Genomic DNA, 27,893 nt, shown 5'->3' with positions numbered 1-27,893 from the left:
TTCTAGGCCAAGTCTGCAGTAAGCTGTCCTTTCAAGAAGGATACTTGGGGTAGCACCTCTGTTCAGAACATGTGTTCAGAACACCTAAAAAAACGCTTAGGAGACACTGCTTTTGAAAGCACAAGTGTACTGGAAACAAGCAAAGAAACCCATGCTAGAACAGAACCAAGACCCATCTAACACAAGTATCCCATCTACCAAGAGCAACATATTTGCAAAATATAAACAAAATGGCAGTTCTCAAAACATTCAGAAACAGAAGAAATGAAGAAAGCAAATGCAAGTACAGACAGGAAAAATCCCCAAGTGTTACTGACAGCAGGCATGATGGAACTGCTCAGATGGAACCAGCATACTGATCCGGACAGGTAGGTTGAAGGGACAAAAATTACAGGTTTTGCTGCACAGTAAAAGTACAGCAGAAATTATGTTCTATAGATTTGAGGACAGATGATTCTGTTGACTTCTGTGTAAGTTAAAGGCTGTATTATTTTCTACTTCTGGTGTTATGACATCTTAGAAGAAAAACTGGACCAACGACATACAGCTGTGTTGCACCAAGTGAGAAAGCAACATAAAAACATCATTAAGAAAGCAAGAGAAACTGAATATAAGCGAAGAGGCAAGCCCAAGAATTAGCTTTCTGTTCAGTAGTTATAATAAAATTGGTTATCAAGCAAATAATGATGTTTTAGAGCACAGGTAAAAAGAAAAAAAAAGTAACCTGTGCTTGGATAAATAACAGATTCTGCTGATGAATCACTGCCTTTCAGTTCAGTGTTCTGTTGGCATTTGCACTGCTTCTCTATCATGAGAGCAAGCTGTGTCTCTGCTGGGGAAAGAGGGGGAGGCACAGAACAGCAGCAGGAGGAGTGTAATCAGCAGTGACGCTCGGCTTCTTCATACTGCAGGATGCCCTGTTCCAACCAAATGCTGTAGATCCAGTTAAAAGCCAATATCCTGAGTTCAAGCCATTTGTGTTCCTAATTGTCTTCAACACAGATAATACACAATATCTACTGTGGTTTTCTCAAATTTTCTTTCTCTTTTCTTCTGTTCTAAATACACTGCTGGAAGCCCACTGTTTAGTGCACATGTAAGCAAACTATTGTATAGAAAATGATTAACAACTGGAGAAACAAGTGGGATTTTTCCCTCTGCCAACAAACCATATTCCTTTCCATATTTTGCAAATGTACCACAGAACCAATGAAAAACAGCAGTAATTCTCTCCCCAGCCCCTATCCCTTGCTCCAGAATAATGAAGGAATGGTTTATAATTATTGCATTTTTACTGCTTCACAAGGTTTGGTTGTTCGGGGATGTTTTTGTTATTTGTTTCTTAAACCATACATCTTTGGAACCACATTTTTAGGAAGACAGATTTCTAATGCAATTGTAAAAACATACACCAAATAAAGAATGCACACGTACACTGGACAAGAGTATTTATTACTACTGTGCATGGGGCTGAGTGCCAGGAAGCTGTCAAACAAAGGAACAACATCATACAGTTGTTTGGCACTCAAGGCTGAAATCATTGTGAAACATGTACTGTTTATAAATTGTCACTGATGAATAAAAGCAGAGAACAAAAAAAAAAAAAAAAAAAAAGGAAATGCAGCCAAACACCACAAAGATGAGGCAATCATCTCTTCCCCTCCTACCACTCTCTCCATAATCAAATAAAATAACACCCCAAGCCCTCAGTACACCAGGCAGGTACAGCACAACGCTGTAAGAATTGAGCAACCAGGAGCTACTAATTTTCAGGTTGTGCTCCTGCAACTCATAAAACTGAACGCAGAGAAGTGATACAGAATCAGATGACAAAAAAGAAAGACCACCAAAAATGTGGAATGTGCACTTCTCAGCCTTGCTATTTATGAAATATTTTAAACAAGAGTAGTGCTGGTGATGTTTATCTTAAACTTAAAATCATCAGTTCCAGAAGACAAAGAAAAATGATTTCAGTGATGATAAAATAATATTAACAGATTTCTCACCATACAACACAGCACTCCTAGAAAAAAACAACACCCTCTCCTATCACTGGGAAGAAAGATTTAGTTCACTTTAGGGAGAAAAAATGACATTCCTAAGTACAAACACAGACAGAGCTCTAGCCCAGAAAAAAACCAAGAGCAGTTTCTGACCTTGCATACCTGTATCAATTTCAGTGTCTTTCAAATGCAAAGCTGCATAATTATGCAACACAGTGACCCGGAAACAAAAGCTCCTCTAAAATTAAAAGGAAAACAAATAATGAAGGAAAACTTACAAATGTGAAAAAAAAAAATCTCCTGTTTTGACTGATAAGTAAAATGTGAAGGTGTGTTAAACGCTTTCTATGGTCTAACAAGTACATGAGCTTCTGCTAATTCCTTTAAAGCATTAAGACAATGGGATCAGAATGCTCTCTATCATATTTCTTAAGGCAACGCTACTTCCATGACAGATGTGTATTATTTACCGCAGAAAAAAGCAAAGCAAAACTTTTCTTTGCTCCCAATATGCAGAGAAGGGTAGTACCACAAAAGAAGTGCACAGGTACATTCTTTTCTATCTCTTCAGAACTTAAAAAAAAAAAAAAAAAAAAAAAAACAAGCAGGATATTAATTTATTTATGCTGCAGTCATGCACTTCAGTGTGCAATGCAGACCCCAGGGAGTGGCCTTGATGCTTACAGCAGTGTTAACAAGTCATGCATTATTCTCCAGTCTCTTGCCTTCTATGTCTCATTATGTAGGAGGAGAGATGGAAAGATGCTTTATTTGTACTGCATTTGTGCCTAGAGTGCTAAGTTTATTACACAGGGCCCCATTAAAATGCTGGGAAGCAAGCTAAAATTTTGTTACAGTTATTGTGATGGCAGTACTTGTTCCGCACATGGTCTGCACAATCCTAGTTCCTCAGATGAGAGGCCCGACTAATCACAGAGCAAACTATTTGGGATTTTGAATGCAAGATTTGCTAGCAACGTGAGAATGCATTTTCCTAGCTTCCTTTAGCTGGATCAAGGCCACTGGTGCCAGCTGTAATGCCACTGATATCAACTGAATATGATACTATACACCAAAATTGGATTCACGTCACTCCCAAAAGAGGAAAAAATGCCTCTTATGGACAAAACTAAGGAAAACCCGAAGTAGTAAAAAGCAAGACTCCACAAAGACAAGAAATTTGCAGGATACACTGGAGAACCAGGTTTGTCCTCCTCATCAGGTTAGCATAAGGAAATGAAAAGCTGAGGCACTACACTGCCGGAAGAGCTTTCCCTAGCAGAACATAAATTCGTGGTTCTCATTTGCCACTGCAATTGGAATTTGCAGATTAATAAGAACTTGCAGGGGAGACTTGTTTGCAGTACAAGATGATCTTGGAACACTTGGTTCTCAACTACCTTTAAGATTCATGAATAACTCATGAATAGAGATAAGCTGTTTTAAAAAAAGCAGTAGAGTCCATCTCCTCTTGTTTCTATGTTAAGTGTTTCATTTCTTCCTCTATTCAATTTCAGTGAACCTTTATGATGAAATACAAAACTCAAGGCTATCTGTTTCTCTAGAAGAATCACAGCAGCAGTAATCCATCAGCTTCTTTCACATATTAACACATCATCAAACAAAACCCAAAGCAACCAAGCTTCGGCCCTCCTTCCACCAAATGCTATCCCAGTGAAGCTCCTACACATAAGGATAACAAGGTATCTACTTCTTGAAGTGACCTGAATACCTGAGAAGTAAGTCCTCAGATCTCCTGGCTGACCTCCTGACAGACTTAGAAGCATCAGAGGGACAGAAGCTGAACTCTCATTTGAAAGCAACAGTGCTGTTTGGCCATGAGAAAAAGCAGAGAGAGGTACTGAAGAAGCCCCGCATATAAAGCATTGCCATTGCTTAGCAAAATGGGTTTGCTGTTTTTTGGTCTTCTGCATGTTTCTGTTACATGAAAGTCTCCCACCTGCTTTTCAGAAAGCAGATTTTCATGCACTGAAGCAGAAGTGCCCAATTTGGAGTACTGCACACCTGCACCAAATGACAACTCTACGGAAAAAGTACAGTGGTCACCCAGAAAACACCAACAATGGTAGTGCAGTCCAACACCACCCTGTACACAATGCGTACAGTCCTGTCTGTGGCAGGATGTGTTCAGCTGCATCCCTTTTTTGCCTTTCCCTCCAAGGTATCAGTGCATCTATCAAGTCAGGTTTCCTGCAGCAACGAACTTCTGACTTGCCAAAACCATCACCATAAAACCCCATTAATGCAAAAAACATAATGCTCCAAAAATCACAAAAGCCACTTATCCAGGTACAAGCAGCCTGGTTACAACATTTTGGTTGTTCAGATCAGAATTTCATCACTGGACACAGGCTGCTAATTGGTTAAAAACTGGGCTGCTAGCAAATGACAGGCTACAGCTACATGCACACAGGAATGAAAAGAAATTAATGGAATGAAATCGAGATCAAGTAAGTGATTTTTATGCACCTGGCAATGAGCAAACATCTTTATTGCAAAACAAAGACAAGCCATGAAAAATTACAAAATTATCTTTTAATCACCTATGAGCTTTCTACAGTCCCCTATTTGAACAGGGTAATAGTTATTATGTAGATCCCTAAGCAACTGCCTCATGGGGAAGTTACATCACCAGTATGGGAAAGAATCCTCCCCTCCTCCCTTGTCCCTAGAAAGGAGCTTGGCGCCTTCAGACAGACTGAAATTTAAAATCCTACAGCTTCACCCAGCTGATCCCAGCCACTGGAACACATCTACAAGTGCCCAGGGATGGCAGGAACCACAGGAGAGAAATATGCCCTTTCAGCATTTCATGCACTGATGAGCCTTGTAACAGATAAACATACCCTGCAGCAGCTCAACTGACATGTTATAACAAAGAGGAAAAGCAGGACTTAAAAATTTCATCAGATTACTGTTTATTCCCATTTCAGAGTCTGAGTACACTGTGAATAAATCAACACTTAATGTATCAGACCGCGTTAGCTGAAAACAAAGGTTTTTGATATAAAATTTTATACAAAATAAAATAGTTTAACATTTAAAAAGCACAGATTGCACATTAAAATTCCTAGACTGGCAATTCAGAAGTTGACAAAAAATCTGGTTAGGGGTGTAAATGAAACGTTTTTGAAGACAACAACACTTGGTCTGACACAGGTTACGCCAGGTCACACTGCTTCTCCTGGCACGGTGTCCTACAAGGAGGGCCACAGTCAGACTTGCAGGTGGGACAGGCTGGGCTGCGCAGGCTCCCACAGCTCTGCTATGGCACCTGCAACACTAGCAGCACCCAGAGAGCAGCTACCCCCAGCTATTCCTAGCACAATGGTGAACAGTGTGAAGGATTTTCAAGGATAGATTTCTTCATTTTCCAGAAAGAAAACATGCTTATTTCCCTTGAACCACAGCGTTGCAGACTAAGTTTGAAGATGACTCCCACACTGATTTAGAGACTTTATAATCCTCTGAACTTGCACAATCCTAACCTCACTCACTAAGGACAAGCTGCCTCGGCACTCCAGCATCACTGGCAGGGAGACAATTCTGCACCTGCTTGCTCCTTCACCTCCCTGCCCTGGAAGCTGCTGGAGGCAGCGGCTCCGGAGCAGCTGTGGCTGTGCAGCACGCACCTACCTGGCAGCTCCACCTGAGCTCCTCCTGGGGAGGCTCACTGCCCGCTGCCACAGCTGCAAATCCCAGGGGGAGAGCACAGGTGACACCTGCTGCAGCCCAGCACCAAGGACACAGGCTCTGCTGCGTCTGGAGTGAGCCTTGAGGTATTCCTGTATTTAAATACGTGCTAGGAAAGTTATTTGATTGAAATATTACTGTAAACAGAAGGGAAAACTAAGCTATATGCATTCCTGTGAGCAAAAACCCAATGGTAAAAACGCCCTGCACTTGGCGCTGTCACTAAATGACTGTGTAATTTAATTTCCCAGAAACCCATTAGCTTTCACAAAAGGAAAATGAAGAGCGGATGAGAGCAATTCTTTAATGTGAGCAGAATTTATTTAATGTAATACCTGGAGGGGGAGGGAAACCATCTGAAACCGAAGCCAGAGCATCACACTCTACCACGCATCAGAGCGCAGCAGCACAGGCTGCCTGCCCAGCAGCACACAGAGCGCAGATCCAAGCCCAGAGGAGCCTGGCTCATGGGGATCTGCTGCTGCCCAGCAGCACGGCCAAGGGCACAGCCCAGCTGCAAGCACAGCAACACAGCATGCACTGCTCCAGCAGCTCAAGGAAAGAGAGAGCAAAAAATACACCTCTTCCCTCAATTAATGGAGAGTTTATGTATGAATGTGGGAATTAAATGATATGCATAATTATCTGGGAGAGAAGAAATCACTGAGATTTAACTGAAAGCATTAAGCTTCATCATAAACAACAAAATACTAGGAAATACACACCAGATTCTCAGCCAGTCTAGAATACTATATCAAAGCATCAATCAAGCAGTTAAGCACAGTGATGTACCTCCAAAATAAAACAAACATTCTTAGATGGAAAATTAAGCATAAGTCTCCTGTTTGCTAGATTACATGCAATCCTATGGACAAAAACTAATTAAAAAATCAAAACAAAACCCATGTCTACCTGAAGCAATAAAACAAGAGTTTCAGTGGAGTAAAGCAATGGTAACAAATACTTTGGGAAAAGTAGCAGTGATGTATTACATATAGACAAACTGGCCCAAAAAGAGCCTGCATGCAATTTTTTCACTATTTTCTACATATCAGCCAAGGATGCTTACGTAAGCCAAGAACATAAGTGTGTTCAGTCCTGATATTTTTAGCTTCAATAATCAAAGCATTAAGTGATTTAATAAAATGTAAATGTAACGCTGTGAAACTGCCTGATGCAAGCTACTGCAAAGTGAAATGTAAGGAATTTTTCCAGTATGGGAAGTTTACACCCCATTGGTTTGTGGTGGACCTGTGCCATGCAGCAGGAGATCCAGACTCTTAATTAATGCATCCATGGATGGCTTTGTCGTGCATATATCTTCATAAAAAAAAAAAAAAAAAGACATCAAGAAACTTCTTCTGAACTCTTGGCCAAAGCAGTATTCAACAGATAATTAAGCACTGTGAAGCTTATTAGCAGTCTTTTCCGTTCAACACACTGCCCTGCTCACATAAAACAGTATGAACTGATTCACAGAATGGTTTGAGTTGGAAGGGACCTTTAAGATCACCTAGTTTCAAGCCCCTACTATAGGCAGGGACACCTCCCACTAGCCCAGGTTGCTCACAGCCCCATCCAGCCTGGCTTTGGATGCTTCCAGAGAGGGGACATTCACAATCTCACTGGACAACCAGTTCCAGTGTCTCACCAGCCTTACAGTAAAGAATTTCTTCCTAATATTAGTCTAGATCTACCCTCTTCCAGTTTAAAACCACTCCCCTCATCCTGTCACTACATGCTGTTACAGGGACTCCCTCTTCCCCAGCTTTTCTGTAGGCTCCCTTTAGGTACTGCAAGGCTCTTATGAAGTCTTCTTGGAGCATTCTCTTCTCCAGGCTAATGAGCCCCAGCTCTCTCATTCTGTCCTCATAGGAGAGGTGCTCCAGCCCTCTGACCATCTTTGTGGCCCTCCTCCGGACCTCCTATAACAGCTCCATGTCCTTCTTGTGTTTGGGGCTCCAGAACTGGATGTAGCAATTCTCACAATCTTTATCATATGCTTATTTTGTCATTTTCTTCTAGTATTTGCCTCTCTCTTCCTAGTGAAGTCTGTTGATTACCAGATATTCTTTCCTCCATTCTCCAAGTTAATGCTAGTGTAGTAAGTTACTACTGGTGTGGATAAATTATTTCAAAGCAGTCTTGCTGTTACTCACATCTCCAGAGATCGTTTTCATTGTGATGTCTCCATGTGTTGAGTTAGTAACAACTACAGAAGGCAATTCAAGGAAGTCTGTTATTCTGGACAAATACACAGTGTGCCTGCTCAACACTCGCACCTGCCCTCTCCCTCCCTGAAAGGTAATTAAAGCAGCATGCTTAGCAAAGAACATAATGCCATAATTCTTAACATTTGCCATTTTAACAGCTATTCACCTTTGTTTGTTTTCCTTCAACTGAATTCACCATCATAAAATCATTTGGCTTTCGGCTCTCTCTGATCTCAAAATCCTTCTACTAACACGATATGGAGTTTAAAAAACAACAACCACCTAGCAGTTTTCCTGAAGATTAGTTAGATTCTTAAGTGACAAACAACTCAGATGCACATCTCTTAATTCCATCTCACAGCTAAAAACCCTCTCCTCTCTCAGCCTTTCCAAATTAATATTTAAAAGACTTACACCACCTATTCAGAACAGTACCAGTCCTGGCAAGCTTACAGAAATTTCAGCTATTTACCTGATCTCTGTATAAGAATGCTTGTCACTCCACCCAGCCAACTGGTCTGTTTACCTTTTAAGTGAAACAGTAGAATTTACAGTGAAAATTAGGTGTAGTAATTTCACTCATTTGAAAGAAGCTGGGACAGAAATGCAGCCACTCTTATAAACCTACAGAATGAGGCAGTCAAGTTGATTAAGCGAGAAGCAATGCTGCAAACAGAACACAGACAAACCCAGATATTAATCGCTCATATAATTAACCCACTAAATGAGTCTTCAGTTTCACAGCAACCCAAAAGACTGCCTTTGAAACCTCTGTGGAACTTGGCCTCATCCCAGCAAGCACCTCTCCATTGCTGCCACCCTTTGCATGGCACTGTCTATCCACCATCCACCAACCATGTACCGCACTGATAAAAGGCAACGAAGCATTAATAAAAGATAACATAAATGGTGCGCACATCCATCGCTGTGATCCTGACTGTTCGGTAAATGACAAACCACCTGACTCACACATAGCAAAGTATAGCCAACATGAAGGGAAGATGCACTGAGTTAAAAAAAATGTACTACCCAGCTTCCATCATTATTAGATAATACTCCATTCTGTTCTTCCACATTTATTTCAATCAGGACAAGCATCAGACTTTCTATTCGCTGTACTCAATAGGTATAAGAAACTATTTTGATTACCAAATCTAAAGCACTTTTAACTCTAATAAGCTAATAAGAATCTATTAATAAGCTAGTAATTAGCTCCTACTCCCTCCCTAATAAACACTGCCTGATATGTCTTGATTTCCCTGCCTTGTCAGGTCATTCATACTCTTCAAGCTGCTCAACGAAAATACAGTGACCACAGAAAGCACAAAGCAGAATGCTAGAAAGAGAAGCACGGTGATTAGGACACAAACATGATTTGAAGAACTAATTCACTGCAACTCCTAGAGCTGGATCCACCAGTGTGAGTGAGTAGGTAAGGTCAGGAAGAGAGGTGTGATCGAAAGCTCTCTGTGCCATTCTCACACATTTACAGCTTCTGGTTATGGCAGTTTCCTTTTATCCCAGCTGACAGATCTTCAAACCCCGTGGCTAGCCTAGGAACACCCTGGGCTTTAAAGTTTAATCAAATTAAACTGTAAAAACAGTAGATAAGTTACTGGAAAACAAGGAAATACACTTGAAAAGAGATCGCTATCTTTTAAATGTAAGGGACTTGTTTCAGCATCTTATATTCAAGCTTATGTTCAGCAACCTTTCCACTTACCACAGATTAATTTTTTAATGACTTTTCATCACATACAAGCCTGTGGAACTGCTCAGCACACAGAAAATGAACACAGGGCATAGCATAGGAATGTTTTGCTTTTATCCTTTCTATCCCTTGTGGAAGGACACAAACACCCCAAACGAAGTTGCCCACTTCATATTTTCAAGAACAACTAACTAAAAAACCTTTACGCCATACACAGTAATTATCAGTTCCCTCTCTTCATGGTAAGCAGAAGTAGAAAAGCTCAGTACAATAAAGTTCAGGACAGTAAAACAGAAGAGATAATACCGAACGCTTGAAGGGTCCCAGCAAAAACTGACCTTCTTCAAGTACAGAGAACTAAAAGGCAGCATAATTACAGAGGGAATAATCTGGCATCTTCATGAGTAGTTTTCTAGAATGTAATTAAAACAGAAAGTGTTGAATATGCAAAGATTATCAAATCTAGATGGAGCTGCAATACAACCAATATATCTTAGCCTGATTTTCTATGTATTGCTATGGATACTAAAAGACTGTGCTGCTGCCAAGAGGATTCGGTGGTTTCACTTAAAACACAGGCAACAGCCCTTCCTTTTTTATACTCACAAATCAACAGGATAATTCTGGAATTCATTAACGAATAACACTAACCAATCCAACATAATAGCTTTACTTCCTCTGCAAAACACTTCAAAAAAATATCTAAATGAATATGGAAATGCATCTTTCTGTGGCAAATTGTTCATTACTGAATCATTATCAACTCTTGTTAGACAAAATTCCTCTCTTTTGCAATGTACAAGATCATTAAAATGTTTGAGAGCTCCGTCATGAAAGACAGTGGCACTTTATAATCCGCTATCTCTTCAGGCAAATATGCTTACGGCTGAACATAATACACAAAATAACAACATCCCCTTGACACACAATTCTTTCTTTTAATGGTGCTCTTAAGTGTTGACAGCAACGGTGAAATATGTTATTGCTAGATGGGTTTGTTGGTTTGTGGGGTTTTTTTACATATAGTTTTTAACTGTTTCAGAGATGCATTTCAGTGCATCTGACGACAAAAGTTGAGGAGGAATGCCTCCTAGACCTTTTGCATGGAACCCTCTGCACTCCATCACTCCGATTAGCCCAGTAAGTTATTTCCTGTCAGCTCATTAAGTTTATATCCTAAAATTCCAGCTCCTTTCAGCCTCTCAAGACTGCACAATAATCAATCAGTGCACTTATCTGTAGTGACCAACAGAATGGATGCTTTCACTTATTAATGGGAATGTGTCTACAACTTGATAGCAACTGTATAACTTCTTTTGTCTAACAAAGCTAACTAAAAAAGTTTATTTTTCTTTTCGATAGTAGGAAAAAAAATCAGATACAACTACTAAACAGAAAACTTTCTCCCCAAACTTCCAGACTCAACTCCAGATATGTTGCAAAAATTAATGATGTGAGATACGATACACCAAGCTGCATCCCATACAATAACATGAAATCAACATTTTTTAGTTTTAAAAAAAACCATAGGTGAAATACTTTTCAATTATCCTTTTAGAGATTGTTGCACTTCTTAGATACATAGATATATAGATATATACCAAAAGTTTTCTACAGTTCTTTGCTGCAAATGGGGGGAAATGGGAAGAACTATTTCTTCAACAAAAGAAAACCCTGAAGAACTGTTGGCCATAAAGCATTAGAAAACTATTTCAGTTCACAGCTGCTGTAGGCAAGCAATTGACATACACACATCTTAAAGTGTATCAATTCTCTCTACAAAGCAATCTCAGTGGAGGCTTCTTTGCAAATCTGTAGGTAATGATGTAATTTTATTATGTTTAATGGAATCTCTTAGTCATCTCTTCTATTAAAAACTAGGAAGATACAGTTCCAGTTTTTATATTTAAAGACATATATGGTTTAGAAATGACTCAGAACAGAAACACGAACAAATAGCAGAAACATGAAAAGTAGCTTAGTTTTGGTAATACAAAACAAAAAAAAAAAAATCAAATTTTGCTATGCGTGTTTGTAAAACAACATCAACATCAGCTACAAAAAAAAAAAAAGCCTCACACACGCTACTGATCAAAATACCAGAGCAGCAACTGAGGTAACCTGCCTTTTTAGTCTACTTTAATTAGAAAGAAACAAAACCAGGCAACATTTGAAAGAGTGCTGTTGGTGAGGGCAGGAAAGGAAGCTCTACTCTGCTTTATTAAAATAAAAAAGGGAATCCACATTCGAACTTCATTCTCTTCAGATATAGGTATCATTGATCAATTGATACAAACTCTCTGCGCATGGACTACAGAGCCAGTCACTCTAAAATTATGTCCTTTCAGTTCATACAGGAAGGTTTAAACAAGATTTTGGTTTTGGCAGTAGCTTTGCTTTGCCTTCATTTCAGAGAAAATTAAACCAGTAAACAAAGATTGAGCAAAGTAGAAAGATTTCCAAAAGAAATTGCAGACCACCAGGATTTGGATTTGGATAATCCACTTAGATTACCATGGCTATGTCTTAAAAGGACAATACTGAGATCACAAAATAGGTCATGTCTATGCAAAGCAGAATATACAAGTGAAACAATGTCTTGTTTGCAAATTTGGAATAAACATTCAGATTCATCTCTGTGTTTAGGATAAAGAAAAAGACTGTCCCAAGACAACGTTTTTCCCAAACAGTACGTATTTGGAAAATGACATTTTTATGTCCCAAGCTTAATGAGAGTTTCAGACAACGCCATCAGCACATTAAATACATTTCAGGTAACAGTGAAGTCCAGGAAAAGAAAAACAACATTCAATAGCTAAGCCAGCAATATAATATATATTTTTTTTGTGGATATGTTTAACTTTTCAGTTTCAAAAGCAGAAAAAATGCTGGACACCCACAAGCCTTAAAGCACTAATATTTTTTGCCTAACAAAATTGGTTTTTGCATCTACTTCTTAGAATTGATAGTGTTTCTAAGAAAACAAATATCAAATTTATACGAGAATCAAAATCTAAAAAAAAAACCCAACACAAAGAAAATCCTTAAGGAAACCAGTGTTTCAGGGATCTCAAATATTAGAAATTTGGATTTTTTCTTTCTTTTCTAAGTGCACAAACTAAAAACTGCTGCAGATACCTCCTCAACAACAGCAAAGAAAATTTCAGCTTTGAAATTACTGAAGTTTTACAAGAAAAACCAAAAATCAAAATTAAAAAAAATTATCAGCTTTCCATATCAACTCAAATTCCTTCTGAAAAGTCATTGACAATGGCCCTTATAAGGAATTTGCCCAACACAGAAGTGTTTCAACAGGAAAGTCATTGTTGCTGTGAGTAACAAAGCAACTTCCAGATGCTTGATGTGTCAGGCCTAGACAAGGAGATGAAAAATGTCTCTTTCTGACCAAAGAGGCTTTGAGGGGATACTCGTAAAGAATTACCTACTTACCCATCAGATTTGAGTTCATGAAAGGTGTCGGGGACAATCCTTCATGGGGCCCTAATCGACTGTCATTCAAGTGATCACTGTAATGAGGACTGTCTGCAAAACCCTAGAGAAAAAAAGACCAGAGTATTAAACAGATTATTTGGCAGCCCTGCTAATTGAGTGTAATGACACTTTTCTAATTAAATGTGTGGAGTCACAATTGGTCATTCATCACAAAAGTTGGCTTTGAGGTCTATCTCACAGAGAAAATCACTCTCTGCCCACATTTTATTTTTGTACCCCTTTCTCCACCAGCAAAAAATAAATAAACAAAAATCCATGATTTCTTAACAAGTTGTGTCCTCAGACAGTATTTCTAAAAATTGAGTAATACTGTAATACTCAGATATTTTGATATCTGAATCCTCTTAGTGTTACATCACTAATCACTGTGAGCAGAATTGGTCTGAAGAAGTCACAACTGATTTATTTGTTGTTTGCATTAACTAAACACTACAGTAAGGTCAAAGAGTCGTGACATCAGGAAAAAACACTGGTGCAAATGAGAAGAAATTTCTATTCCCCTTGCAACCTACTATTAATGTTACATATTAATAGGCATTTTGACACTACTGAATTATACCCCACTGACAACAAGTTTACTTTCAAATACTGATTAAAGAAACAATTTTTCTATTTGATTTTAAAGGAAGCATTCAAACTGAAATATTCTTTTTGCTTTTCTGATATTAGATAGCAAACTTACAAGTCTTGGAACAACCCTTACACAATCTGGAAACACCAGCTTATTGAAAGCTTGAAGTCAGAGACAGACTGCAGAAGCCTAAGATGTATATATTTAATTAAACCAATCAAGTTTTTCTTTTGCACTGTACAAATTGTTTTCAGCTTTTCTGTATAAAGGTATGAATAAGGTATCTGCCATTCACAACCACTCAAATGCATCCCAAATCACACTGAATCAAAACTTGACAAGACTTGGCACTCAGAACAGCACCTTCTTTGCAATTAAGTTTTGACCATTTTGTAAACCTTAGCATACAATTCCTGATCGCTTTCTTTAAGCCTCTTTAAAAGCTAAAGAGAAATCCAAAGCTGAGGCCTAATTAAGGGACAGGAAAATTGCTCAGGCTCAAAGCGACTAGAAACCAAGTCCCCTGGGACTATAAAATCAATCACTGAACATTTATCATTTCTTCAGACCGCAGGCTCACACTCAAGACAACACTAATGGGGCTGAAACAGGCCTCACTATCTTTGCAGGCGTGCTGTCAGTTCAACCAAAGGGCCAGTAACTGAGGGCTAAATAACTGTCAAACCGCTATAACTGCTTACGGATGCGTGTCACAACTCTTTCTGCTATTCTGCTTTAAAAGTAATCTTCTGGGAATCCCAGTTCCCAGATGAATCTTTGGCTGACTTTATCTGCTTCAGAATCAGCGATACACATGTGATAGGCACTCAGAAGCAATCCTAGTGACATTTACAACTCGGTTATGACCACGAGGGTGTCTTCTGGTAGCTGTGGCCCAGCCCCCATCTATCAGGCAGAAGCTGCCCCCAAACTCGGTGGCTCCTAGCAAAGGTCACCACATACAGCTTACTTTTACGTTGAAATGAAATAAAGAAGAAATTAAATCTGGCAAATAAAGGAACAAAAACATTTCCATACAGAGGACCTAAAAAAAATACAGCTTTTAACTGCTTGTTTTCCTGTTAGGGCCTTGGCTTGCACTGTTTCTTCTTGTCTTTTTAAAACCTTTCCAACCCACTCCATTCCCCACCCAAGACAATGCTCAAACTATATTTTTATGGAGTAATTTAAAATGTCCATGCCACTAGGAAGGACACCATTAATGAGAGATAAAAGACAACCCCTGAACCCCTATCTCCAGCATCCAGAATGCATTCCGTAGAGGAACCCCAGAAACATTCAGGAGATCTTTATTTACAAAATAAGTAATAAAATCATTGAATATGTAGTAAGAGTCAGATGCATTTCACACATGGTTATACACTTTGCAACACACCTTATTTAACACACAGGATTACTAGCATTCTTCAAGTTAATATTGTATATTCCCCCTTGTTCCCTCCCCTCTCCCCCCAAGAACAGAGGAATTAAGAGAATCGGGTGGATAATTTACAGAGAAAGAAATGGTCATTCCCCTATGATCAGACTTCCTATCACCCTTCTCATCACGTTCTTCTCATATACCATCTCAGTCACCATCAGAAAGATCCTCCAAGAGGTTCTTCACAGGACTAAAAGGCTACAGAAAACATGACAACGTGGACCATGTGAGGACAAAAATGTACTAATGCATATGCAGGCACTTTATTGCTTTTTACTCATTTCCTAACTGAAAAATAACTGTATCAGGCATTTCCTTCTTTGTCACACACAGCAGAGCTCACTGTGGTGCTAAGTGCCACTCCTTCTCAGCCCTCGTCTGTGGAGGTCTTAGCTTGGCTGCTATCCTGGCCACCAGTCACTCAGCAACGAGTTCCGGATTATCGGCTCAGGCAGCAGTTTTTTTGTTTGGGACCAGAAACCCTGGGTTGATTCCCACACATAACTCACTCAGACTACATGAATACAGAATAACCACAAACACACACAGCTTTGATTTCACAAACTTCTTTTCCACTTCACAAAAGCAAATTAAGCCAAATCAGAAGAGCGCTAAGTACAATGATTTAAATGAGAGTTATTTCAGAACATTCTTCACATTTAAGCTGTACTTCACATTAAATTGCGTTCCTGATACCATTCCTTGCTTTTACATTTGTGTCGTTAACTTACATAATGAACAGCATAATGTTCTACTGGAAAGAGTTTTAGTCAATCACAGATGAGAACTTCAGAAGCTTCTAAAAGATACTGGAAGCTTTTAGTAGTACAACTGAGGCATAAGAATGTATTTAACGAATATGATGGTGCAAACTGACAACATATATTTACTGCTTCAAGAAGAACATATTTGTGAGCTTTGAAAGGTCTGCTTGCTACAGCAATAGAAAGTGATTTACTAAGAGCTACACGCCACCTGTACGGCTAAGTTTCAGAGAAAACACCACACAGCTGACATCTGAGCTGATCTCTCATGGCAAAAGCAAGGTAGCAGCAGGGTGGAGTACACAAACTGCTACCAGAGTCCCTTTCAAATCTGTGTTTGAAAGACAATTTTGTAATATATACTGCCCAAGAGTGAAAAGACAACCATAGGAGGACTTACTTCCATTTCATCCTTTCCTCTGATAAAGGAAAAAATTCCACTGCATGGCAATTTTGAAGATTCTTGTAGTTGCCTCCAGAAGAGTACTCAACTTGATCACAGCTATTAACTGGTTATGCCAAATGGTCTTTGCTCTCTTGGGAAGCACTATTTCACTATTCATATTCTGACCTCATTTTTGAATAGGTTAATGATATCACGCTTTGGACCACAGGTGGGTTTCCAAAGTTCTCTGGAAAATCGCTGCCTACCAATCCACGTTGTTTGTTCCAACTTCTTATGTACTTAATATACAAGCAAGCTCTAACCTCCACAAAAGACAACCAAACTTGTTCTTTCTGCACATTTACAGCCACAATTAAGCTTAATGGAAGCTAACTGTTCCTTTACAGCATTTTGTAGTATTGTGACTGTCCATTTTGCAACAGGCCTCGCCCCAGATTTCAGACTCACAGTATGTCTGTGTTCAGAAAGACAATAATCAGATATGTCTGCAAACAAAAGCGACAAGTATCGTAAACTAATAATGCCTGGCATGAAATGCAGCTGGAGGACTACTGCTAATTAGACCTGCAATTTTAACTGCAGAGTGCAGGCACTCTCAAGGTTGAATACTCTAACATTTTACTCATTTTCAGACATTCTGCAGGATTAGAGAGACATTTTCTAACCATTCCAGTAAATGAACTCCCTGCCTATATATTAGCAGTTGCAAACTTTTCATTCTCACCTTCCTTGGTTAAGACTCTACAGGTGATTTAGGCATTGTTTCTAACAAAGTTTTCCATTGTGATGGTTACTAGTATGGCAAAACCAACTAAAATTCTGAGACAAACAATAAATCTGCATGTAATATTATACAACACACCTGAAAATTTTCTTACAGAATTAGCTCAGAAGCAGAAAACTACTGTCTGTTAAAAATCACTCACACCAGGACTTATCTGTGCATCTGTCCACATGTGACACCAAGCTGAGTGGTGCAGTTGACACAACAGAAGGGAAGGACACCACCCAGAGGAACCCGGACAGGATTGAAAAGTTGGCCTAAGAGAACAAAATGAGGTTCAACAAGGCCAAGTGCAAGACGCTGCCCTTGAGTTGGGGCAATCCTAGATATGTTTACAGACTGGGAAAAGGATTCATTGGGAGAAGACCCGTAGAGAAGGATTTAGGTGTCCAAAAACTGGACAAGATTCAGCAGTACATATCCTGGGCTGCATCAAAAGAGGAGTGGCCAGCAGGCAGAGGGAGGTGACTGTCCCCCTCTTCTCTATTCCTGTGAGGCCCCAACTGAAGTACTGCATCATCCAGGCTCTGGTCCACTAGCAAAGGAGGGATGTGTAGCTGTTGGAGCAGGTCCAGGGGGAGGCCACAAGGACAGTGAGAAGTCTAGAGCATCTCTCTTATGGTAAAAAAAAAAAAACCTGGAGAGGTGGGCTTGTTTTAGATGGAGAAGAAAAAGCTCCAGGGAAACCTCACTGCAGCCTTCATGTGGAACTTATAACCAAGAGTGGGACCAACTTTTCTTCACATGGTCTGATAGTGATAGTTTAAAGCCATTCCCCTTTATCCTAAGAGTCAGGTGTTAGCAAAGAAAAAAAAAAAAAAAAAAAAGTACTTTACTCAGACAGTGGTGAGGTACTGGAAGATGCTGCTCTATCTCTGGAGGCATTCAATGCCAGATTGGATGGAGCCCTGGGCAGCGTGATCCAGTGAGTGGCAACTCTGCTCACAGAAGGGGATTGAGACTACAGGATCTTTAAGGTCCCTTCCAACCTAATCCATCCTATGATAAGCAGAACCACACCACTGACTCCCACTCATGCTATGGGTTTGTTCATTGATATAATATAACACAATTACAAGAGAGCACTCCCTCATATCATCTCAACTGTTAATGAAGGTGTTAAACAGGACTGGACCCAGAACTGACCCCCATGGTACTCCACTCATTGCTGGCCTCCGCCCAGACTTTGCACCACTGCCCACTGGGTCCCACCACTGTACCAGGTTTTCCATCCAGTCCATACTTCAGCAGCTTTTCTAAGAGGCTCTTATGAGTGACAGCATCAAAGGCCTTCCTGAAGCCCAGGACAATATCCACTGCTCCCACCCATCCATCAGGCCAGCCGTTTCATTACAGCAGCTAATCAGGTTTGTCAGGCATAATTTCCCCTTGGTAAATGCATACAGTAATCTGATAGGGTTGCCCAATTTTCCCAGAAACAAGGAGTTACACTAACTCTCACTATAAGCAAGTCTTCTCTGTTACAATATCCTTAAGAAAAACATAGTTTTATTTATTTCATTATACATTTTATATTTCAAGAGAAAGATCTCCAATACTCTTGTCACTTGCTACACAAGGGGAGAAGAAAAAGTAGCTGTCACTACCCTAGATCTCAAGCATTACTGGAAAAAGACAAGACAGTTTCACAACTACTACACAAGTGTCACCAAAAATTACATGCTTTGTAATATAGCTATCAAAATATCCATTAGCTTTTCCCATATATCAACTGAAACACATGAAGACGAAGTGTCAATGAATGGAATACAAGAAGCAAACTCATTTTTTATTTTAAAAACCGCAGATAAAAACTGCAGAGTTTTGAAAAGGAAGAGTGCAGAAGGACAGAAGACTGAACAAGGAATCTATTTTATTAGCTCACTGATGCTGCAGTATCATCTCAGTCTGACAGTGGTACTTGGAAGAGTTCAACTCTACCTTCAAGTAGACTGAAACTTGATTCCATGTTCAGTCAGGTCAAAATGTCTGCTTCATAGCTCTCATCACAATATAAATGCTTGAAGATACTCAAAGCTTCCACTGTAGAGATTTACAAAACAAAGCATCTCAGATAATTGATGCCAATTTTTAAGTTATGCGTATTAAGGAAAAAAAAAAAAGCATAAGCACACTAATCCAGCAAGGAAATGCCTAATGGAAAATATTGTTATTTGCTTCTTTTAGGAGACAGTAATCTAAACAGATGAAAAACTAATTTGATTTTTTTGTTGTTGTTGTTAAGACATGTTATAACAAAATCAAAACAATGAAAGAAAACCTCAAAGAGCATTACTATTCAAAACATACAAGCCACCATCATCTACACTGAAGTAAAAACTACGGTAGAAAAACTTTTAATCAAAAGATAACAGGAGTGGTTATCCCAAAGAAGTGATTATATCAACCTCTTGTTGAGGTTACCTAAACAAACAAGAATTTCCAAAAGAAGATCTCACAAGAGGACGACAAAACTTCCAAGAGCTACAGGCCAACATTCTACTGCATAAGAGCTGACTGCTATTTGGTTCAGTACCTCTGAGCTGCATTCACAGAGCTCAGTAGAGCAAGGCTCTCAAAAAGCAGCTTTACAAGTCCGCAACATACACCAAGAGACAGCTAGCCCTCCAATGCAAGGGATTACCAACACATGCAAACATCTCCGCTCTACATCACTCAGTAAGGGAAAGGCTTGCATACATTAATCACAAGATAGTCACTGAAAAAAAAAAAAATTGACACAGTTTGTATGTGAACTTCACTATAATCATTCAAGATTCAGGCAGAAATCAGCATGTTGTAGAATTTCACTGACCTGATAATTACCACTCCTCTAAAAACAAGGCTTTCCTACACTCTTTCTTATTTTCCACTACAGATCTGTTTCCAAGTGGTTCACCTTCTTAGCAAAACATGTGGTCTACACAAGAGATGTCACACACAGGTGGCACCAGTGTCTCAATTCATATCTTTTCACCAGTATAAGATCACCACAGTCAACTCTAAATGCACAAGTGCCCACTAATACTTCAGTGTTAGGATGGTATTTAACATTGCTAGGTACTAAAAAACAAGGTTTTTTCAATCTGTAGTGATTCTCAGACTTCAAAACACTACTTACATAGAAAATTTTAGCTTTTAATAAGGTATTACCAGACACTTTTAAAGTAAACTCGTCATGGGATAAGAGAAGGATTTTGAGTTAACTATTGATCAAAAGAGGAAAAATACAAATGCCCCACCCCAAACACAGAGATCATTTTCACAGTAAAAATAAAGTTACCCATATATTTTCCCTATCTCCCCCAAAAAAGCTGTACTCAGACCAATGTTCAACAACTGCATCAATATATCAAGAGGAATAAAAAAAGAGATGATAACATTTATTAACAAAAAATACTTTAAATCATTCTAACTAAACATTGGTGCACAATTGCAAAGCAAATTCTCTATGAAATTGGCAATAAAATAGCATGAAGTTTTGTCTGTACACTAAAGAAACATGCTTTACAATCAATTCCACGTTGAAACAATGTGGTAAATACTGTATAGCATATACAATAATACTAAGGTAATTTTTCTTCTACTTTTGGAAGCAATATCACTTTGGAGTGAAAGTCAAAAGTTACAAGACTCACTAATGAGAAAGCAATGAACAGAAAATGAAAGCATCATTATGTCATGCAGAAATTAATGCCATAGCTTTCGTCTTTAGCATATGCAGCAGCAATCAACCCAGTTCTAAGTCATACAGAACAAGCAGAAATATTCAGAGTATCGCACCAAGTGCTACTAAGAAGTTACTACAGGAGGAGAAACATACAGATTATGATTGCTCATTTTGATAGAAGACACACATGTAGCTGGCATATAAAATAAAGATGTTCATTAAAAAATTATGAACTACATAGGTAACAACTAATCATTACTAATCAGGACAGAAGAACATGGTAGAAATCCGACAAATAACTTGTCAGCACACAAACATCCATATTTTTGCCACAAAATGTCCATTGTTTTGGCCAAAATTATAATTGAAGTTAGAAAAACTGACAGCACACCCAGAGAACAAACCAACAGCAGCTACAAGAACAACATTCCAAAGGTTGGCTCTGTCCAGAAAATCAGAACCCTAAAAATGCTGGGCTTCGTTGAGAGAGCGCAAATCAGTAAAGGAGGCAAAATATTTGCCCTGCATTTATACTTTTTCCTTAATTGTTACTGCTGGACACAATCAGACCAACTACACTAAGCTGAACAGAACTTCAGCAGGAAAAAGGGAAAGGAAAGGAAGATCTCCTTCAGCCAGTCTTTCACCAACATAACTCATCTGTAACAGGTATTTAACTACCATTAATTATGTCCATATTACAAAAAAATTGCTTTTGTTTATGCACTTCTGGAAATTAAATAATTTTGCCACTTATTTGAACTCTCATCCAATTTCATTGCTGTATTATGACTTAAGGAAAAAAACCCCAGGCGTCAGCAGCAGGAAGATTAAACAAAGCATGTACCAAAATTGCACATGAGATAAAAAGAATAATTGGTACCTCTTGCGGTTTCAACTTTTCTATGTCTGTGGAGAGGTCTGAGCTTTTTCCATGAAGACTGCCATTCTCCTGTAAATAAGCAATTAATGAGAACTGTTAGGACAAGATTAACTTTCCATACCAAAATTATGGAAAAAAAGCACTGGATTTTGAAGTATTAAAGCTGAACCGGAATTGTAGGACAATTCCAACTTAAACTTGAGATGTTAATCATCACGAGGCGTGATCTACTGACATCAAAGGCAAAGTGCACCATTTGCCATGCTATCACACAAAGTGATCCATATACCTACAGTACTGCCTCTCCCTGTATTTTTAGCTCTTCCTCACAGTCATTTGATCTGGTTATCTACATGCCAAATTCTGAACCGGTAGCATCATTACCTCATTAGCTGAAAGACAACAGAAGAATAAAACACAATAAATCTTACCCAAAACATATGCCTGCAAACTTGCTTTAGTCTCATAAACGAAGTCTAGTATTTTTCCACTAATTCCAATACAATTGACAATTTCCTTTGTGCTTTGGGTTTCTTTCATTCATGCCTTTTGTATTTTTTTCTTCTTCAGAAGATTTATACCTCTGAACAATTACAACCTTATATGCAGACAGTACACATTCTTTTAAAAGGAATTCAGTTTTCTTTGCAAAAAAGCTGTTATTTAAATGACATCCCAGACAACCATTATTGTTTCATGTATGATGTAGGGCTCTACTAAAACCTGTTTTTTCCCCTCTCCTATAATCTAGTTTCTAGTGTACAGAAGGCCTAGACAAAAATCTATATTTATATTGGCCAAACCACCTGAATCCCTTTAAATGTACACCTCACATTGATTCTATAAGGCGATTATTCTGACCCTGCCGTCACAATTTAGGACTTCCCTCCCACCTCCACCAGAATTTCTGTTGCCTTTAATATTAAAAAGAATTTCCTGTGGAAGTGAAGGAAACTTTATTACCTCAACACTACTAGAGCAGGTGAACACAAACAGTTTAAGAAATAAACCATTTTATTCCCCTCTTGCTCCTCCCCAAATAATGAAAACTTGCTGAACATTATTTTGGCAGAAGGAAGGAAGAGGCGAGCCTGATTACATCATTTTTACTTTATAAATCTAGAAAGGTTGTGTGCAACCTCTGTGTGTCTCTGTGCTAGATTTCATATGATGCACTCTAAAGTCATTAAATTCTTCCACAAATACAAGAATGGAAATAAAATTATGTCACTAATTTCTAAGTCTCTACCTGAAAAAAAACAGGACAATATTATCCTGCTAAAACTTTAAACCTTTATAACACAACACATTTAGCTTAAATTAGGAAAGATCTATTAAAACAACATTCCAGTTCAAACAAAAATGAACATACAGATTTTTGCATTTATTTATTGATCGAACATCACAACTGTAAATAATTGGTGCCCCAGAATGAACCCTCAGTACGACCCCAAACTGCAGGCAGGAGAAATGTCCTGAGTACTTCGCCAGAATAGGAAGTACTTCAGAAACATTCTGGGGATGGAGTCCACCAATTCTTTATAATATATTTTTTTTAGTTAGAGCCCAACTGTCTGTAGTTAGAATGGTCCTATTATAAAGAATGATTCAGCAAGAACTGTTTGCTGGGAGGAGAAATACATTGCTTTTTTAATACACCATTTTAAGTCCAACATTAGAACTGCAGAGGGTAGGAAGATACCTGACAAGTATAAGGACTTGTTTATTTTTCTTCCCTCTTCTGAATCCTTGCACTTAAGATAAATTTATACTGACAGTCATTTTCCTATTCTTAATTACACAAGCAAATAGCACAGAAGTTTTCTTTCAACTCTAGTTTCTGGTATACCTCTTTTAGAGCTTTACTATTTGCCTTTATTATCAACTTCATGATATGATTGCTAGTGGTTCCACTCTTGGCCTACGTTTTAATTTTCTAGTTGTAAACTTGAATCAAATTCAAATTCTATAGTGAGGTCAGTTTGTCTTATGATTGATTCAAATTGATCCACAACTTCATAAGTGAGTGTTAGAACACTGAACACTTTCAGTAAGAACACTGCATACTGAAAGATATCCTGTAAGATGACACTCCAGATGTGGAAAAGGCACCTAAAGAACCTGAAGGCTGGTCTTTATGAAGTTATATAGGATGTTTTATAAGGATATCTAATTTCTATGTTGCACACAAACACTTGCGCATCCCACAGCATTTTTATATCCATTTATTCTAGCTATTTACTGAAGAACAATGGGAAAATTAAGATCTTATAGCAAGTCTTTCTAATGGTCTCTCCTCCAAAGACAGGTGCAGGTTTTAACATTATCTAATGAGCTGCACAAGCAGCCCACCCACTTCATTCCACAGCAAGAGAAAGCTATTAACAGCTCTCTGTCTCAACGGCACTGAAATCAGAACAGATGATTCAGACTGGGGCCATCAGCTACACACGGTATTTCTATTAATTAATTCATTAGATATTTATCTCATTGTCTCTTCAAAGAGTAGGCATTCATAAAAAGAAAACTGAGTAGATGAAAGGTAAAGATTTAATACAGAAAAAGCTTGCTTTTGACTAGTAAGCTGGATTTTTTAAAGTCTGTATTATTGTTAGATACCAGATGCTATCAAAAAAATTTTCAATCACATAGTGAGGTGGATGAAGTTACAACAGGAACAGGAGAAAAGCATTTAAAGAGTGAAGTTTCTCTTGACACAGCACATACTTAACTGATTAACATCAATGGAGAGGCTAGAGCTCCTTACACTTTGCCAGTACATTTGCTCCTCAATAAACATCATGAGTTTTATCTGCATTTCTGACCACGAGGCAAATAAAATGCATGTTCATGATTGAAGTATAGAGCTATGTATTATTTTCATGAACACTAAAGCAATATTTTTTTAGCCTTAAATCTGAATCGCTATTGCAGCATGTCAAAGTCATTGGAATCTCTGAAAGATGCTATTCTGTTTATTTAAAAGAGCTTACCCCTTAAAATCATTGCCAAATCATCTGCAGATTTTCTCTGTACAGTTCCGTGACCTTTTATTATCAGTTATAACATGGGAATCTTACCCTTGAAGACTCATAGGAAGGACTGGGCTGACCACTTGTTCCCCAGGACGCAGCACCTGTTCGCTCATCCATACCTATCAATAAAAAGAGAAGAGACCTATAAGAAAAAACAGCAAAAGTATAATGTTCCCTGTTGCAATCTGAATGCAAATACAGTTTCTTCCATATCCTTAATGAGGATAAAAGCAAAAACTTAAGATGAACTTCCTTGATAACAAAGCTGGCTACAAAGCAACCTACTCATTCTGACAACTGCAGCTGCTGAAAATGGGTGTAGAAAAATTCAAGATTTGCCAGTCTGCAGAGTCAGCCTGACAAATCTCATATGAAGTTAGCTTGAGTAACAAAACAAGCACAACCACACTAGCCTGGCTTTCTGCACAGCATGATTTATCCTGCAACTTAGGCACTGAACATTGCAGCACATACTGTGATAGTGTACTTGTTAACTACTCTTTGCTCTCACGTCTTGCTTGAGCATTGTAAAATCTGTGAAATTATTTTCCCTACTTGGTTTTCACATGCAAGCTATTTTAGCATTAGGGAGAAAAAGGCAACAGACTGTTTTATATTTCAATGGTTTACAAAAAAAAAAAAAAACAAAAAAAAAGCCTCACACAACCAAACCACCACAAAGATTCATGATGTCTGCTCTCCTAAAACAGGAATCTTCTAAAATTCTGTAACGGTTCTTTTAGAATCAGTTCCCTTTATGCAAATCAGGGTTACAGCTCAGAAGAGAAAGGGGAAGAAAAAAAAGTAGGGATAGCTTTAAAGACCGTATCAGAGCATATCTCCAGTGTGATATCTGGCCAACAGTACACTGCCTGCACTTGCTTCAATTATTTTCTATTCGAAGTTAATTGGTTAAATCGCCTTATAACCAATGCTACACAACTACCTGCCATGGTACATTACTGATATGGGATAATATCACTATTGCATTGACTGATACATACAGCAAGACTTCTTATTTTTCTTATTAGGGTGGACGACAACTCCACCCTAGATGCACTTTGGCACTTTTATGCAAACACAATGAATTACTTTGTTTCTTCTCATCCAGACTTTTCTCACATACTGACACATAGCATGCATACTTTACATGACATGTGGTATAAATTGTAAAGCTTTACAGTGTCACAATCTAGAAATAAGAATTACGTGTCGCAATTAATAAATAAGACTTAAGTGCATGTTACTTCACACAAGCATCCCTAAATCCAAGCTTTATATTGCAAATAAACACTTTTCATGCATATACCTCAGACTGGCCACATTACAAAATAAAACCAAGAAAATACAAGCTGCTATGTAAATTGCTATCTACAGAGTAACAGTAATCATTATTTCCTTATGGAACATGTTTTATGAAGCTATAAACTACTGCTGCAACAAAGACAGCCTGCAGAAGGCATATTAAAGTACACCCAGACAAAAACTATAGACTCCTTTTGTGTATGTGGGAATGATCCTCAAGGCTGGAGGAAAATCTTTGAAAATGCAAAAAATCCACCACTATAGCAAGCCACCAGTTTATAGAAATTCGCTGCATTTTGCAGCTGACAGCGTTGTTGTTGTTTTATTGTAATTGATCCAGGAGCTGAGTAAAAAGTCGTGGCTGGCACTGACAAAGGCAAAAGTAATCTTTTGGCACAACCGATTCCTTTCTGCCAGAAACAACAGCACTCGTAATCCACTGATTATCATAACAAGTCTTCCACTGCTTTCATTTCAAAAGAGATAGTAGGAGGAAAAAAAGAAAAATATCTTACTGTAAAGCAAAGCGTTTGTGAAAATTTAAAGGCTGTACATAATGATAACCTATATAAGAAACAGGTCAGTAAATAATGGTTACGCATGGAATGTTCAGACGTGTGACCCCATATCAGTAAAACATGTTCCTCACTTAAAAATTGAAGTCAGTGGGACATAAGGATGCACGTTTAAGTTCTGCTAAATCAGCACACGTACAGCTAAAAGTCCGTGATTTTTATTTCACCGACTGAATATGCAAATTGTTTAAAGGAACAGCTCTAAAGCAAAATACGACATTTTGAGAGCAGGATGAAAACTAATTTCTAAACAGTTTGCAGTCCATTTAAATTAGAAAAAAGCTTGCATAGTTAACTCGAGGCATCTCATGCACGACACCCAGAACACTTAACACTCCGACATGTGATGGTTTGGTTTCACTTGTAACGATACACCCCTGCTGCCACTTGGCCCCCTGACCAACACAGCACATAACAAATGAATTAAGAACTGGTTAGTGTAGAATTCTCAACCAGGAAGTCAGATACAAAATCACGATGGCAGTGTTGAAGGAACCTGTTCTAGTTTTCACACTACTATTTTTTTTCCCCAATCAATAACAGACACACAAAAAAGGCTGCAAGATACAGAAACTCTAGCAGGCTGGGCACAGACCAACAATGCATACTTTAATATAGACAAAGTCACTGTCCACATGAATGAACCAGGAGAGTAAGATAACACTTCCAGAGGTAAAGGGATTTAAAACAGGAAGCAGTAATCCTAAGAACACAAGTCATCTTGTTTATATACAAGGGCTGCCCTGAAAGTAATGCTTCCTATTTTGTTAAGTTGGCCCACGATATTGAAGGTGGATATTGGTGGTACAGTAGTAGAGGCTGAACCTTCCCATCAATATCCCTTTACATTTTGGTGCCGTGTGGCACATGGCAGCAGAGGGGCAGTCTGACAAAATGGCATCTGACATGGATGTGAGGATGAACCAAAGATGTGGAACTGAATGCCTCCATATGCAAAAAATGGCCCCCACTGACTTTCATTGATGCTTGCTGAATATTTACAGAGACCAAACAGGGGGTGTGAGCCCAGTAAGGCAGTAGATGGTGCATTTCAGGCGACATCAACAAAAAAGACAAGCCATGTTCAGAATATACATGCAGACTGTTTCAAGCACAACGTGCAGGCTCTTGTTCATCACTGGCAGAAATGCACAGATAATGATAGTGACTGTGCTGAGAAAGCATTTTGTAGTCAAGAATTTTCTCTATCAAATAGTGTTGTTGTGCTCTCTGTATCTGTTGCAGTTTCCATGGAAACAGGCAAGAGGCATTACATTCAGAGCAACCTACGTACATTCAACAAGC

General features: G+C 38.6%; 1 protein-coding gene across 5 annotated transcripts in view; it reads right to left on the bottom strand.

Moving 5' to 3' along the window:
* Nucleotides 1–27,893, bottom strand: part of TCF12 (transcription factor 12) — a 151,166-nt gene that overhangs the window by 89,175 nt on the left and 34,098 nt on the right. For all 5 annotated transcript variants that reach the window (XM_042824408.1, XM_042824409.1, XM_042824410.1 and 2 more), the window contains exons 3-5: nt 24,754–24,827; nt 21,674–21,742; nt 13,092–13,194 (exon numbers count right to left, since the gene is read on the bottom strand). In XM_042824408.1, coding sequence (XP_042680342.1) covers nt 13,092–13,194; nt 21,674–21,742; nt 24,754–24,827 — 246 coding nt within the window. The remainder of the gene's footprint in view (nt 1–13,091; nt 13,195–21,673; nt 21,743–24,753; nt 24,828–27,893) is intronic.

Source organism: Centrocercus urophasianus, unplaced genomic scaffold (genome assembly GCF_019232065.1).
Source record: "Centrocercus urophasianus isolate 14NV4802_14NV808 unplaced genomic scaffold, USGS_Curo_1.0 seq_23, whole genome shotgun sequence".
Lineage (NCBI taxonomy): Eukaryota > Metazoa > Chordata > Aves > Galliformes > Phasianidae > Centrocercus > Centrocercus urophasianus.
Note: the sequence above shows the minus strand (reverse complement) of the source record. Positions and strands in the feature narration are given on the sequence as shown.